The 14,417-nt window shown below is 34.3% G+C and overlaps 4 protein-coding genes, 1 long non-coding RNA gene and 1 other non-coding gene across 6 annotated transcripts; 4 read left to right on the top strand and 2 right to left on the bottom strand.

Moving 5' to 3' along the window:
* Positions 1 to 127: 127 nt before the first annotated feature.
* On the top strand, positions 128 to 1,460 carry LOC106302076. The gene is made up of 2 exons (XM_013738589.1): positions 128 to 769; positions 1,241 to 1,460. Exons 1-2 carry the CDS (start codon positions 632 to 634, stop codon positions 1,391 to 1,393), a joined length of 291 nt encoding a protein of 96 aa, XP_013594043.1. The 5' UTR covers positions 128 to 631; the 3' UTR covers positions 1,394 to 1,460.
* On the top strand, positions 1,433 to 2,249 carry LOC106302075. The gene has a single exon (XM_013738588.1). It carries the CDS (start codon positions 1,472 to 1,474, stop codon positions 2,012 to 2,014), a length of 543 nt encoding a protein of 180 aa, XP_013594042.1. The 5' UTR covers positions 1,433 to 1,471; the 3' UTR covers positions 2,015 to 2,249.
* Positions 2,250 to 3,783: 1,534 nt separating this feature from the next.
* LOC106301284 (protein TRANSPARENT TESTA 12-like) lies at positions 3,784 to 6,053 on the top strand. Its single transcript, XM_013737648.1, has 7 exons — positions 3,784 to 4,192; positions 4,268 to 4,893; positions 4,977 to 5,033; positions 5,097 to 5,335; positions 5,425 to 5,543; positions 5,615 to 5,701; positions 5,784 to 6,053. The coding sequence occupies exons 1-7, from the start codon at positions 3,932 to 3,934 to the stop codon at positions 5,847 to 5,849; spliced, it is 1,455 nt and encodes a 484-aa protein (XP_013593102.1). The 5' UTR covers positions 3,784 to 3,931; the 3' UTR covers positions 5,850 to 6,053.
* A 213-nt stretch (positions 6,054 to 6,266) lies between these two features.
* On the top strand, positions 6,267 to 6,350 carry TRNAL-CAA. The gene has a single exon. It is a non-coding gene; the product is annotated as a tRNA-Leu (tRNA).
* A 405-nt stretch (positions 6,351 to 6,755) lies between these two features.
* Positions 6,756 to 8,991, bottom strand: LOC106305061 (probable mediator of RNA polymerase II transcription subunit 36b). Its single transcript, XM_013741442.1, has 7 exons — positions 8,910 to 8,991; positions 8,420 to 8,724; positions 8,236 to 8,331; positions 8,072 to 8,149; positions 7,812 to 7,988; positions 7,170 to 7,238; positions 6,756 to 7,067 (listed from the first exon to the last, which is right to left on the bottom strand). Exons 1-7 carry the CDS (start codon positions 8,929 to 8,931, stop codon positions 6,885 to 6,887), a joined length of 930 nt encoding a protein of 309 aa, XP_013596896.1. The 5' UTR covers positions 8,932 to 8,991; the 3' UTR covers positions 6,756 to 6,884.
* Positions 8,992 to 12,893: 3,902 nt separating this feature from the next.
* Positions 12,894 to 14,007, bottom strand: LOC106305464. Its single transcript, XR_001262990.1, has 3 exons — positions 13,861 to 14,007; positions 13,294 to 13,549; positions 12,894 to 13,158 (listed from the first exon to the last, which is right to left on the bottom strand). It is a non-coding gene; the product is annotated as an uncharacterized LOC106305464 (long non-coding RNA).
* Positions 14,008 to 14,417: the final 410 nt, after the last annotated feature.

Here is a 14,417-nt window from a genome sequence, read left to right as displayed (position 1 = left end):
GAGTGTCAAATGTGCATTTTTAAAACTTTTTACTATAAAAATATATGCAAATCGGCCAAAAAAAGTTTTTTTGCTTGCAGCCTTTAAATATCTAGGACCGGCTCTGGTCTTAACTAAGGCAATCTAGCTAGTGTTCATTTTAGAAATTCAATCCTGATTCCCAAGCTTCTAAGTTTTTTTCACTTTCAAGTTTGAAGTAGTCCCGGTGAGCTAAAAACGTTACCAAAAACGAATAAATAGGGATATTAAACAATCTCTCCAAATAATCCATGAGAGCTGGTTTTCTAAGAGTTGCTGTGAACGGCTCGTGTTAGTCGTTAAAACGAGACTTGAGTAGAATTCCAAATCAAATCAGGGCTGGTCATAAGGCAAATACTTGTCAATTTTCAGGTATTTACTATTTGGCTCGACTCGTTTAAAGTAGTAGGATTTAGTATTTGTATTTGACTTGTTCGAATCAAGTACTCGTTTTATCAAATCTCAACCGTAGGAACGAAACAAAAACATGTAATCTAACGGCTGTTAGCAGATCTATAACGAGGAAACAATCTGACACACGGTCAAGTAGTAGACCATCTAGACATAAGTCGCCACATGGCTTAATATGATTGGATGATTAGAAGACGGTCTTATGTGTGTTCTTCTCTTTGTTGATCATCTCACGGCTCTGTTCCGTCTCTTTCCTCTTCTCTATTTCATTAGTCTCTTGATCCTGATAACAAGCATCTCTCTCTCTTTGAGGTGGCCGCTTCCATGCCAACGTGTAGAGGTTTGGATCGAATCTCTAACATCTTCAGTTTCCGTATATCTTTTTCAATCGAATTGACTTAACCGTGCGATTGAATTTATGATCCAACATGACTTTCTGAGTCAGATCTGATTTTTTTTCTTTCCTGAAGTTTGAGTTTTGATTTGATTATTTTATCTCTGTGGCATGCTCTCTGTGTGTGTATATGAGAGTTGTTGAAGTTTGGTGGCAATTAAAGGATTCAATATTCATCAAAAAATGAAAATGTGATGTATCTCCTATATATTGTGTTATCGTTGACTCGTCTTGAAATCTACATAGCCGTTGACTTTATTTTACTTCCTTTAAGATTTGGTCCCTTGAACACAACATTGGTTTCTTATAAATGCTACTGTGTGTTTTGACTTTAGTATTATGCATAAGCTTCTCTGTGTTTCTACCTTTGCAGCTTTAAAACTAATCAAGTAATAATTAGTTAATTTGCTAATGCAGAAAATGGGCGAGTCTAAGGGGTATGAGAGAGGAGGACGTGTGATTCCAAATGTTAATTCTTACAACGTCTCTCTTAAGTTGTCTCCACTTGTTTCTTTTTGGGATTGTATTGTCCGAACCATGAGGTATTCCTATATACCTGAGTGGTTGTAGTAGTTCTTGAGATCGTTCCTCTACGAGTTTATTTAGTTAGAAATTATATATATATATATATATTATAAGCAAGAAATTATGGATCACTGTGTGTGCAAGCAAGTTCAATCAGTAGCTAGTAAATTGAAGAAGAAGAAGGCACATGGTAAAGATGAGTTTGATCGTGTCAAACAAGCTGAGAAGAAGAAGAGACGTCTTGAGAAAGCTCTTGCTACTTCTGCTGCCATCAGGGCTGAGCTTGAGAAGAAGAAGCAGAAGAAACTTGAAGAGCAGCAGAGGTTAGATGAAGAGGGGGCTGCTATTGCAGAAGCTGTTGCTCTTCACGTCCTACTGGGAGAAGATTCTGACGGTGATGATTCATCTCGAGTCATGCTTGGTGAAGAAAAGGGTTTCAAGATGGATATGTTTAGAGGTGAAAGCTATGCGGTTCAAGGGATTGGGTTTGTGTCAAACGGTTGTGGATTAGGAGACGGTAACTGGTCGCCGTTCGCTAGTGATGTTTGGGATGACAACATGGGGATGTCAACTGATTTGATTGCTGCTCAGGCTGTCTCGTCGCTACAGATATCTGAAAACAGTGACGGGAATACCCTTGTGTTCAATGGGCTGTTCCGGGGATGATGAATACCATGATTTTCAGATTTGGTTCGCTAAAAGAATCATGAATGTGTTATGGTTCGTGTTACTGACGAACTGTGCTGTTTATTCCAGAACCCTTTTGGTTGCTTTGGTGTGAGATTGCTCTGTTGTCTAGATGTATGCCTTTTTCACCTGCAATGTGTACGGATGCATTGTACTCATCAAACTTGTCACAAAAACTCTTCACATCTGAATTGCAATCATCTTTAGGTTTCAACTGTATGCAAAACAACTGTATGAGTAACTTTGCAAAATCTTAACTATAGAAAATAGGAGGTAAAATAAGTTGCAGAAAAAAAAAGAAACAACTGGATTATGAAAGCTCATTTGCAAAATCTTGGCCCATCTAATGTCACTTGAACGCACCAATATGATTAGGTACATTTCTTCCAGGCCAAGATTGGCCTTTGGTGAACTGGATGGGGCTCGGTTCGCAAGTTAAGAAGATGATGATGATGATGTACATGTATGTTTGGGTTGATCGATGTCAAAAGGTTTTAAATTATGAAACACAGTAGGGACGACGAAGACCAAAACTAGAAAGCTGGACCATGGGACCATAGTAGTAGTTTCCGTAGAAACACCCTAAAAGAAAAAAAGTTTATTTCTTGTACTCTTCTTCCAATATTATTGATCAATGCATCATCCGACCCATACGTTACGTAACTCCTTATTTGGCTTCTAGAAGGATTAAGCAAGTTTCCTACCGTAACATATATATATATATATGCTATTCATACTTATTGCCTACCAGCATGGAAGTGGAGCTATGTGTTAACCTTTTGGATGTTAAAATTGAATGGACAACTGTAACATCCGATTTCTAAGTATACGATGATGTATATTAATCCATTCATTCAAAATGATTCATGCTTTAGAAAATAAACTTATTTCAAAAAGATACATATTAATACTTCTTATACATTTAATTTTTTTCAAAATTATGTTTATTGATTTTTGATAGGATAAAAATTGTGGAAAATAGTTAATCACCAGAAATAATACATTTATAATCAAAATTTAACGATTATCGAAAAATAAAAATTTAATATGTTTTTAAGTACTCCAGAAACATATTAACATTTTGAAACTAAGGAATATTAACAACATTCCAAACTTTTTTTTTTGGTAAAATTCTAATCCAAACTTTTCACAACGCATACCTCTCTCTCTCCCACCCTCCCTAGTAAATGCTTTATGTCGTTTGCCACGAAAGAGGCATTAAAGAGAGGCACAACGCTAACATGTCTCTCTCATTTTTAAAGTTTATTTGTTTGATTCATAAGCAAAACGTCGCCACCGGTTAGCCTCACCTACCCCAGCCATGCCATTTCGAAGTAAGTTTCTCCAACACTTTCTTTCTTTTCTCTCTTTTTTCCATAACTATTATCCTTTTTCCCAAACTCTAAACATACAGAAAAAAAAAGATTTCTGCTAAATGTGATTTTATCCTATTTTTAGACTATAGTAATAGGTAATAAAGTTAATAAGTTATTCTCCACCTTTTTGTGCGAGAATATTAACTCTCTTTTTGGTATAATATTAAATTTTAAAGGCTAGCATGCAACCAATGCAGCCAGAACACTAGATTTTAAATCTTCATTTTTTTCTTGGCAAAAAATGATATTTTCCATCAACTGAGTCATATATATATATATAGTTGACTTGTTGTGATAATAATTTATATTTTTTTTTCTTTGCTTGATAATAAAATATGATTAGTATGCAAAAACGAAGGGTGGAGAGAAGAAGTGTGTGATCCAACAACGTCTTTGTTATATAAAACCAAACCTATTATTTCGCAACAGACATTGACTCTAAAGAGATAAAAGACTTAAAAAGATAGGCTAGTGAGTGAAGCCCCGTAGGTTTTAACGTTTCAGACTCTTTGAGGAGGAGATGGATCCAACGACGCCGTTTCTTGGCAATGAGGTAAAGGAGGATTACTCGCCGGCGAGGACCCTGAGCGAGGTGAAGCGAGTCTTTTCTATGGAGTCAGCCAAGCTGTGGAAGATCGCTGCTCCTATAGGTTTCAACATCATCTGCCAGTACGGCGTCACCTCCTTCACCAACATCTTTGTTGGCCACATCGGCGAGATAGAGCTCTCCGCCGTCTCCATCTCTCTCTCCGTCATTGGCACCTTCTCCTTTGGCTTCTTGGTACTCTCTCTCTCTCTTCCCTGACCTCTCTCTAGATCCCTCCATGCTTGTTGTTTGAATCTTGCTTTGGTGCAGCTTGGCATGGGAAGTGCGCTTGAAACACTTTGTGGCCAAGCCTTTGGAGCTGGTCAAGTCCACATGTTAGGCGTCTACATGCAGAGATCATGGATTATTTTATCCGTTTCATGCATCTTCCTCCTTCCTATCTACATCTTCGCCACACCCGTCTTGAGACTTCTCGGTCAAGCAGAGGAGATTGCTGTTGCAGCTGGAGAGTTCACTCTTCTAACCATCCCTCAGCTCTTCTCGATGGCTTTCACTTTCCCTACCTCAAAGTTCCTTCAAGCGCAGAGCAAAGTCATCGCCATCGCTTGGATTGGTTTCGTCGCTCTTATCATGCACGTTGCTATGCTCTGGCTGTTCATAGTTGTGTTTGGTTGGGGAACAAACGGTGCCGCTTTGGCGTTTAGTATTACGAACTGGGGAACAGCGATCTCTCAGATTGTTTATGTGATTGGTTGGTGTAATGAAGGGTGGACTGGCTTGACTTGGTTGGCTTTTAAAGAGATTTGGGCTTTTGTAAGGCTCTCTATTGCGTCTGCTGTTATGCTTTGTCTTGAGCTTTGGTATATGATGAGTATCATTGTCCTTACTGGTCGTCTTGACAACGCTGTCATCGCTGTTGATTCCCTTTCTATATGGTTAGTGACTTTCACAAAAAATGCTTTTGTATACTAATCATATTTTACTATCACGTAATATTTGAAATATTTTGACATTTCAGCATGAATGTTAACGGTGTGGAGGCTATGTTGTTCATTGGAATAAACGCTGCTATAAGGTACCGACATTGTTTAGGTAAATATTAGACTTATGAAGCTAATGTGTTGTCTACTTGTGTTAGTGTCCGTGTCTCTAATGAGCTTGGGTTAGGCCGTCCACGAGCAGCTAAATACTCTGTCTATGTAACGGTGTTCCAGTCTCTCCTCATTGGTCTTGTCTTTATGGTGGCTATCATCATAGCCAGAGATCATTTTGCTATCATCTTCACAAGCAGCGAAGTACTAAAACGGGCAGTGTCTAAGCTAGCTTATCTTCTTGGCATAACCATGGTTCTTAACAGCGTGCAGCCAGTTATTTCCGGTAACACAATAATATCTTTTCTTCCATCAAAAACCAAACCAGAGGTTTTTATCACATCATAATAACAGTCTCTTGGTTTAATTCATTAGGTGTGGCTATTGGAGGTGGTTGGCAAGGCTTAGTGGCTTATATCAACTTGGGTTGTTACTACATTTTTGGCCTTCCCTTTGGGTATCTTCTTGGTTACAAAGCAAACTTGGGAGTGATGGTAAGTAAAAACATGCTTAAAATCTACCTTTCAAGTCCATTAATAGTGATTATTTTTAATAATGTTTTCAGGGACTTTGGGGTGGAATGATAGCAGGAACAACGCTTCAAACGTTGTTACTGATAGTTGTTGTATACAAGACAAACTGGAATAAAGAGGTAAGAACCTTATTCAGACTCAAAACCGTATCCATATGCACTTGTCCATTGAGATCCATAATTAAATAACTGTGATGAACAGGTGGAGGAGACAATGGAACGTATGAAGAAGTGGGGAGGGAGTGAAACAAAGGATTTAATTGCATGATTTGTGGTTTCTCTTTTGTTTAGCTTTGAAAATGAATATGTAGCTCTAAGGCTTTTTTGTTTGTGTTCTCTCATTGGTTTGGTACCACCAGTAGTAACTTTATTAGGCTCTAGGAAACTGCTCGACCAGTGAAGTAACAAACGGTGCTTTTGCTATTTTCTTCCAAAAGAAAAGATAAATGCAACTGAAACCTACCAAATGTCAGATACATCTACTCGTCTGACTTAAATGTATCAACCAACTAATTTAAACTTTCACATGAATTCAAACAACCCTGTACTAACAACTTATGAATTCAAGCAACCCTGTACTAGCTTTTATGAATTCAAGACTTTTACATTACTAATTTGCTCAAGAAATTGTTTTATTTTACATAAGCACAGATATTATTTCTTTTCATTAGACTTGTTAAAAATAGTCAGGATGGCCGAGTGGTCTAAGGCGCCAGACTCAAGTTCTGGTCATCGAAAGAGGGCGTGGGTTCAAATCCCACTTCTGACAATTCTCTTTTTATTAATTTTCATTTTTTGATGAAAACTACTTTTTCTCCTGCTATCTTCTGTGTGCTCATTTCGTGAATATAAGTAAAACGTCCTCGCTCACTAAATAAAGAGTTGTGAATCGTGATTGTGAATCACCATTAAATATAGTTGCTTACAGTTACAGGTATTGGTGGCATGTGGTATGTGGATTATGGCCGTGACGAGCAAATCCCTGGTTCAAGAATATATTTTCTCATATTATTTTTTTTAACCTCACCATTGACATTCATCACCACGAGGGGGAAAGTTGGTTCATGTTATATTTATGATTATAATTCAAACAAACAAGTCAGGAAATTTTATAGAACTTTTTCTAAAATCCAGTTCTGATTAAATAAGTTCACGATTAAAAAGCCTAACAAGGTTCAAAAAGTATACATACTCAAAACTTGGATAAAAAACCTAAAGCCTGATTCTAAAGGGAGGAAGATAGAAGCAAAATCTGAGGTACAAAAAAGGAGTGAAACAAATCCAAAATAAATCTCTGAACTTTCTAAGCAGCAGTAGCAGCCTTGGCCTTCTTAGGCGCACGGTAGGTACCAACGACGCAGGCATGGTCACGCTCAAAAGGCTCAAGCGTCACTTGCTCTGCTGGCTTGAACTGCTCTTGTTGCAGCTTCTTCACTTCGCTCTGAAACACAGCTTCTGCTGGAACTGTTGAGTCAATACAGTTAGCCTGCAAAGAGAGAGAGAGACACACAAACATGTTTACTAAACTCTTTGTCTGTGAATGAACGTTCAAAGTTAACATGAATGAATGTTTTGGAATGCTACTAACCTTGATTGAGATAACAAAGTGACCTCCTGTTTTGAGGAAGAAATTTGCATTCAAAGCGACGATCCTAGCCTATTTAAAGGGGTTTTAAGCACAAACAACATTTCATAATGAACCATCATTACATATAAATATAATATGATAGCAACTCTTGAAACCAAAATGACATTAGAAACTTTGAACAAGAAAAGCTAAATGGCATCAGCACCAATCAAATTATCAAATCAGATACTAATGACTAAAATCTTTGATTTAGTCACATCAGGAAAACCAAAAATCGATTCTGAATTAGTATTTTTCAATTATAGATGTTTTTTTTTGAAAACCAAAATGGTAAATGCAAAATGTACAGAACATATATGTTCCTACTACAATTGCCATTTTTTAAAAACAATGGCATAAAATCCGAAAAGAAACCAAAATTTGAAACCATATTTAAGAATAGAGAAACAAGATGTTCTTAAGCATCAGTAACTTGGAGTTTTGCATCACCCATGATGATCTGAAGGGGAATCCAAGTAAAGCTCATCATTTGCCATCATCAGAACATCATTTTTAATAGCAAAGCACAAATATAATGCTATACAGCAAAAGTTTTTGAAATAAATTTGAAGGAAGTATCAGCCATTCATTAAAGACGCAAACCTGATCTGGTTGAGCAACATCAGCGAAGATAACATCAACCATGCCTACGAGCATTCTGTATTTAGCAGGGTGTCTGGCATCTTCAATGATTGGAATAACATTAGTTCTCTTCTTAGCCATGTTCACCAAATCTCTACCACTTCTGTGAGAAAACTCAACAGCGTAAACACATCCCTCCTACAATATCACAAAGACAACATTATAAGAAATAACATAACACTTTTGACAACCAGGAACATAAAAGGCCAAGTTTTGCTTACAGGTCCAACAATATCAGATACATGGGAGACTGTGGTTCCAGAGGCAGCACCAAGGTATAGAACTTTAGCACCAGGTTTCTACATTGAAACATAAAACAATCAATACATGAACACTTTGCCACAGACAGCAGCATAAATAAGATTCAAACAAGAGTCCAACTTACGATATAAATGTTATCAACACCACCGAGAATAGCAGCTGCCAACTTAGAACGGAAAGGGTTCCACACCCTGTACTCAATCTTGGTTCCATCCTCATTCTGTAGATTCAATCACAAACCAATTAAGAAAGAGGTAAACAAACAAACGAACGAACATCAAGTATCAATCAATCATCTAATAATATACCTGAACGGAGATTCTCTTCTCATTGTAAACAGCTTCACCAGGAACCAAGTTCTTAGTAACAAGAGCATCTTCTTTACCCTTTGCAATGAACACTCCAGCGTGTCTGTGTGGCTCCACAATCACTTTGCTGCCTCCCTTCATTCCTCCGCGAGCAGGTACTCCTCTTCCGCGACCACGTACTCCTCTCATGCCTCTGCCGCGTCCACGGTCTCCAAAACCTCTTCTTCCTCCTCCTCTACCTCTACCTCCAGAGCTATCTCCTCGTCCACCACTGAACCCACCGCTGAACCCACCACCACCACGTCCTGAAACACAAAACAACATTAAAGCAGAAACTCAATATTCTCAATACCCAATTGATTTCTGAGCTAAAGGGAACAACTTTGATATTCAAGTCAGCTAAACACAACGAGTTCAGACAAAACTAACAGAGAACTAGCTATTGTTACGATGGAGACAAAACATAAAAAGCGGCGGCTAGGGTTCTTACCACCAGTTAGAGGAGGTCTCATGTTTGCTTGACAAGGAAGAGACAAGTTTCAAGGGAGAGTTAAATGACGTCGTAAGCAATTAACCTAGCGCAATGTGAGTGTTTTTTTTATACAAGTGCGTCTAGGGTTTTAGTAGAGGGTTTACTTGCTGCGTTTGATTATTATTATTTACGCATATACCCTTACACTATGTTTGGGCCTTGCCTTTAAGTTCATTGTGTTGGGCGTTAATATGAAACATCTCCCCGATAGGGTTTACAAGCTGCCTTGTTTATTCTTTACCACCAGCTACGACTGCTTGGTTTACTAGAACATTAGTTATAGGCTAATACATTACAATCATTGAGTAAGTGAGATTGTGAAATACGGAATGAAAGAGAATGGAGAGACGTAGTGTGCATGTGGGATGTTGGGAAAGAAATAGGGCCCATTGGCTGCCCCCCCCCAACCCTTTTTCTCGAGTCCTCTCCCTACCAATCATCTTATAACTTTCCACAACTTCTAAATTAATTATGTAAACTCTTTTCATACATGTTATGGAGTAGCTATAGCTAAGCTAGGTCATAGCTCGAAATGTTTATTTATTTATTTAGGGATGTGAATGAAGATTCCCATTGATTATTCCACCTATTTGTCACTTTATATCATGTTCAATGTCTACTAGATATCCATGTGACTGCTAGTGGATGACCGACCACCTTTGGATGTAAATTTTTATCGATAATGGTATATTTTTAGTTATGCTTCTTTATATCTGTATCTATAAGTGTGATTGGTTGTTCGTGAAGTAAATGAGAGGAATATAATAAGTGGAAATGGGAGGAAACAAAAAAGTGAAAAAATAAAAAAAATGAGTAAAAGAGAGGAAAATAAAATTACTCTTATGTGATCTAGAGTAGTATTTAGTGTATATTTCCCGTTGTTTCAATAGTGAGTGGAGTAAGTGAGAAAAATGAAAATTTTACCTGATTGGAAATATTCCAGCGTTAATAAGAATAAAACAATTTCTAGCGTAATATGTTGCGCTCAAACTACAATACAGTCACAACCTATGTACTTTCTCATTCCGTATTTAGACTTTCATAGTTCAAATATATATTAACTAGAGCCAGAGGTGTGCATAAGTGAAGCTTTGTTTAGTTGGCTTCTTGATTTACTGGCTAAGCAGATTTTTCGAGCATTGTATATATGATCACAAGAGTAATTTCAGGTCACCTGATGTATTGGTATCACTGATTTGGTTGTCATGTATTGATTACATGACTAGAGAGGATAGTGAAAATGTTTGGAAGATAACTCATTTCTATGGATTTTGTTTGCTTACACAAAAAGATTCACTGCCATTTTTTCTAAGCTTCTATTATTGTTTGTGAAATAGTATACTCTAAATAGTGAATAACTTTCTTATCAAGAGAGAAAGGTAAAGGGTTGCATTCGTACGCACGCACGTAAAGGGCATTACACTTTGCACACGTGCGCTTTCTTGTTAGTCCATAGCCACAAAGCCTTCTCTCGTATCTTTCTTACTAGGACAAGACTTTGCGCAGAATAAATTTATATAAAAATTATTTAAAAAATATTATACAGAAAAATAAATTTATATTTTTTATTGAATTAATATTTTGGTCTTTAAACAATTTTTTAAACTTTTTGTTAATTACATAATTTGTTTACTGATGAACTGATCCCATTTTTTAAAAACAAAATATGTAAAAAAATCACTTACTGCATAAGAACCTAACGTTTAGTTCAAAAAATCTCGGATTTATTTGATTACAATGAAACTATGTCAGCTCGGTATTATATCATGATTTAGTAATTTAAAAATTAATTATAGTTATGAGAAGTTTACGTTCACGTGTAATTCTTATATATCTTCAATATTTTTTTCTTTTTCATTTTGGTTATTGTTCGATATAAATATTAATTTTGAAGTTTATTCTCATTTTGTTTGTTTGTTTTGACCTGAGATTTAGAAAATGCCTATGATTTAAAATAATTAAAAAGATACATACTTAGGTTAAGATCTACACTTTTTGCAGAATAAATATTTTATATTTATTATTTATTTTATTTTTTTCTGCATATTATGAAATAATAAAATAATAAGTATATATATTAAATAATTAAGAAATAAGTTACTATTAGGTAATAAATTGGCGTGTGCATATAAATCAAATTATCACTCATGTTTATTCGCAATCATTTTAGGGTAAATAAATCAAAACAATCAATCTTATCTATTGTATATGATATATAATTAAATTTAAATGATATTAACATATATATATATATATATAGTACACTTTTAAAATGGATATTTATTAAACAAAGTTCTACTCATATGATTTTATGATTATTTGCATATTTGTGTAACAAAAGTTTACACCAGCAAATTTTTTTTAATGTGGGATAATTTCAATAATTTATAGTCATTTAAAAAACAATGAAGATTTCAAAATTAAAATATTAACTTTTCAATATATGTTCAATGCAAATATCAAAATATAGGTATACATTTTCATACGATGTATAGTTTAATTTAAACGATATGATATATATATATATATATATATATATATTAACATAAAATTATATATTAACATAAAAACCTATTAAAATAAAATTATTTCTTCATAAGGTCTTATAATAATTGTATCTTAATATATAAAAAAATTTAAACTTTCATCATAAAAGTTTATGTGAGACTTTTAACAGTTTTAGTAATTTATACTCGTTTTGAAAAATTCAAAATACAACATATACAAAAAAATAGATTTTTATTATATGATTAATGTAATTATGTAATTTATTTTAATAATAAAAAAATAAACAAAAATGATAAAAATATACAAATTGTTATCAAATCTTTATTGTTTAAAATCATTAATTGCTATATATATATTTTAATTACATTTGGTAATTCCGTAGGTTTTATTTAAGGAAAGCCTGCGAAACAATAAAGATTTGATATATGCGACCAACTATAGCTTGCGAAATATTATTTTGCTAGAGAATATAATTTTTAGACTATAGTTTATATAAGGTGCTCTAGAATTCTTTGAAATATGATTTAGAACACAAGTGCCACATATTAGGGCTGGGCAAAAAACTTGGATCCGAAGAACCGAACCGAATCTGATCCGAAAAAGTAGTACCAAACCCGAACTAAAATTGATTAAATATCCGAACGGGTTCAAAATTTTGGTATCTAAAGAACCGAAACCGAACCCGACTCGAACCAAGTATCTCTGGTACCCGAATGTAACCGAAATAGATTTATATACCTAAATATATTACTTATTTTTAGATTTAATATATATTAAAAACATCCAAAATATATAAGATACTTTAAAGTTGTCTAAAATACTTGAAAATATACATAAATAGTCAAAAGTAAATGTCTAAAATAGTTAAAATATATTCGAAACACCAAAATCTTGAAATATCTATTGATTTTCTATCCAAATATTTAAATCAAACCAATTTACATATTAATTTTAGGTATTTTGACATATATTATACAAATTTATAAGTAATATATTATTTTTATTTATAGATTTTGAGAAATTTTAAGCATATAATGAATATTAAAATTTTAAAAATAATTTAAATGGGTTATCCGAACCCGAACCGAACCCGAACCAAAATTTAGAAATACCCAAATTGGCTGAAATCTATAAACCCGAAAACCCGAAACCCGATTAGATCCGAACCGAACCTGAATGGGTACCCGAACGTCCACCCCTACCACATATGATGAGTTTTTTTTTTTAATTTTTACAAAATTTAGATTATAACTTTTTAAAAGATCCTCGATTAATATATAGGAGATTTACACCGACTAATCAACCCCTCTCAAATCTTGTTTTCTCGCATTGGTTTAGTTTAACCATTCACAAATCATTTGAATCATAATTCATACATCTTCGAAGATCTTCCATTAACTAAAGTATGGCGGCTAAGACCAGTAACATGTCCATCTGGTTCTAGATTTAAGCAAATAACAATTACAAAAGATGGAAAACAAAATATAAAAGAACTACTTTTTTTTTTTGAAACACACAAAAGATAACTACTTATTACATAAATTAACTAATATACTTGTTACAAGGCAGTTCACAACCGGTCGATTTGATTCTGAAGAATCTCTTTAAACTCCATGACAATCCTTTTTAATTGTCTTCAAAAGTCTTCAAAGTAATTATCGACTCCTTTTAAAAGAATCTTGGTAAAAGACTTTCTTTTCTGTGCACCAAGAGAAGTTGTCTTATAGCTAACTTTGTATATATATTTTTTATTAGGACGCTTTATAAACAAATGCATAATCGATTGTGACAAAAATCATAACATAATACAAATCTGCCAAACACACCAACTTACATGCAGGATCCGATTCGAAGACCAATTTTGTTTAGATATTCACGTTGAAAAGGATCCAGCTTTTTCTAACGCAGATGCTATCTATCATTCCAGGCCACAAATTAGCTGGTAATTTTTTATACGATTATTACTGGTTTACATACTGAAAATACTATATAATAAAGAACAATAACCTGTATAGGTTGACCAAACCATTCATCACTATGTTTATGTCTATCTACCAGTGCCTACGAGTTTCTGATCCAAGACATTGTTTCTTTGACTAGCAAAAATGGATATAATATAATTTGAAAGTTAGAACACTGGCTTAAACATGACTTATATTTCAAATATGTTGTGGATGAACTTTTAACCTGATACTATTAAAACGCAGATTTACGGTAAGCATATGAGATTTTAAAGTTAGGTTTTCAATTTTCGAGACTACAATAACTAGAAACTAATGAAAACAAAGAAACCAAACTAGTAGATATAAAACAATAAACGAGTAAAGCAGCTAATAACTGAACAAAACAAGATGTAGTTTTACTTGGTTAGGTAATCGAAAAATGTAAATATCACACGTACCTGAAGTGTGGACACACTCGAGCAAATGGGTGTCCAAAATTCTGTCACATAATAATATAACAAGGGATTAAAAGGATCAAATACAAAAACAAAAGGTGTGTAATATCCTTACTTTAAACTTTAAAAGATAAAAGTGATATTCTTATAAGAAAGTGATGTATTATACTCAAAGAGAAAAGTGACATGATAATAGCAAAAAAAAAAAAAAAAAAACCATTTAATAGATTTATTCCATACACGAACGCGACCGTAGCAATAACTATATGAATGGTTGGTGGTAATAAATACTATATCTGGAAGAAAACTAAATTTGTGTAAGTCAGTCACGAGATTATCGCGAACCAACAAAAGACACACAGAGAGCGGACCAGACTCACGAGTTTCGCGACGCCCACCATAATGACACCCTCAGTGGTATCCCCTGTAATTACGAAGGGTTTATTCTTTTATATCACAATTTTTTTGTGACTTTTTCTTGGGTTCACCCCCTAGGGTGAACCTTTAGGTTCACCAACCAATAGAAAGTTGTCATTTTAGATCTAGTATCTTTTAATTAA

The sequence above is a fragment of the Brassica oleracea genome, chromosome C7 (assembly GCF_000695525.1).
Source record: "Brassica oleracea var. oleracea cultivar TO1000 chromosome C7, BOL, whole genome shotgun sequence".
NCBI classification, from domain to species: Eukaryota; Viridiplantae; Streptophyta; class Magnoliopsida; order Brassicales; family Brassicaceae; genus Brassica; species Brassica oleracea.
The sequence above is the reverse complement of the archived record's forward strand: the minus strand, read 5'-3'. Positions and strand labels throughout refer to the sequence as shown.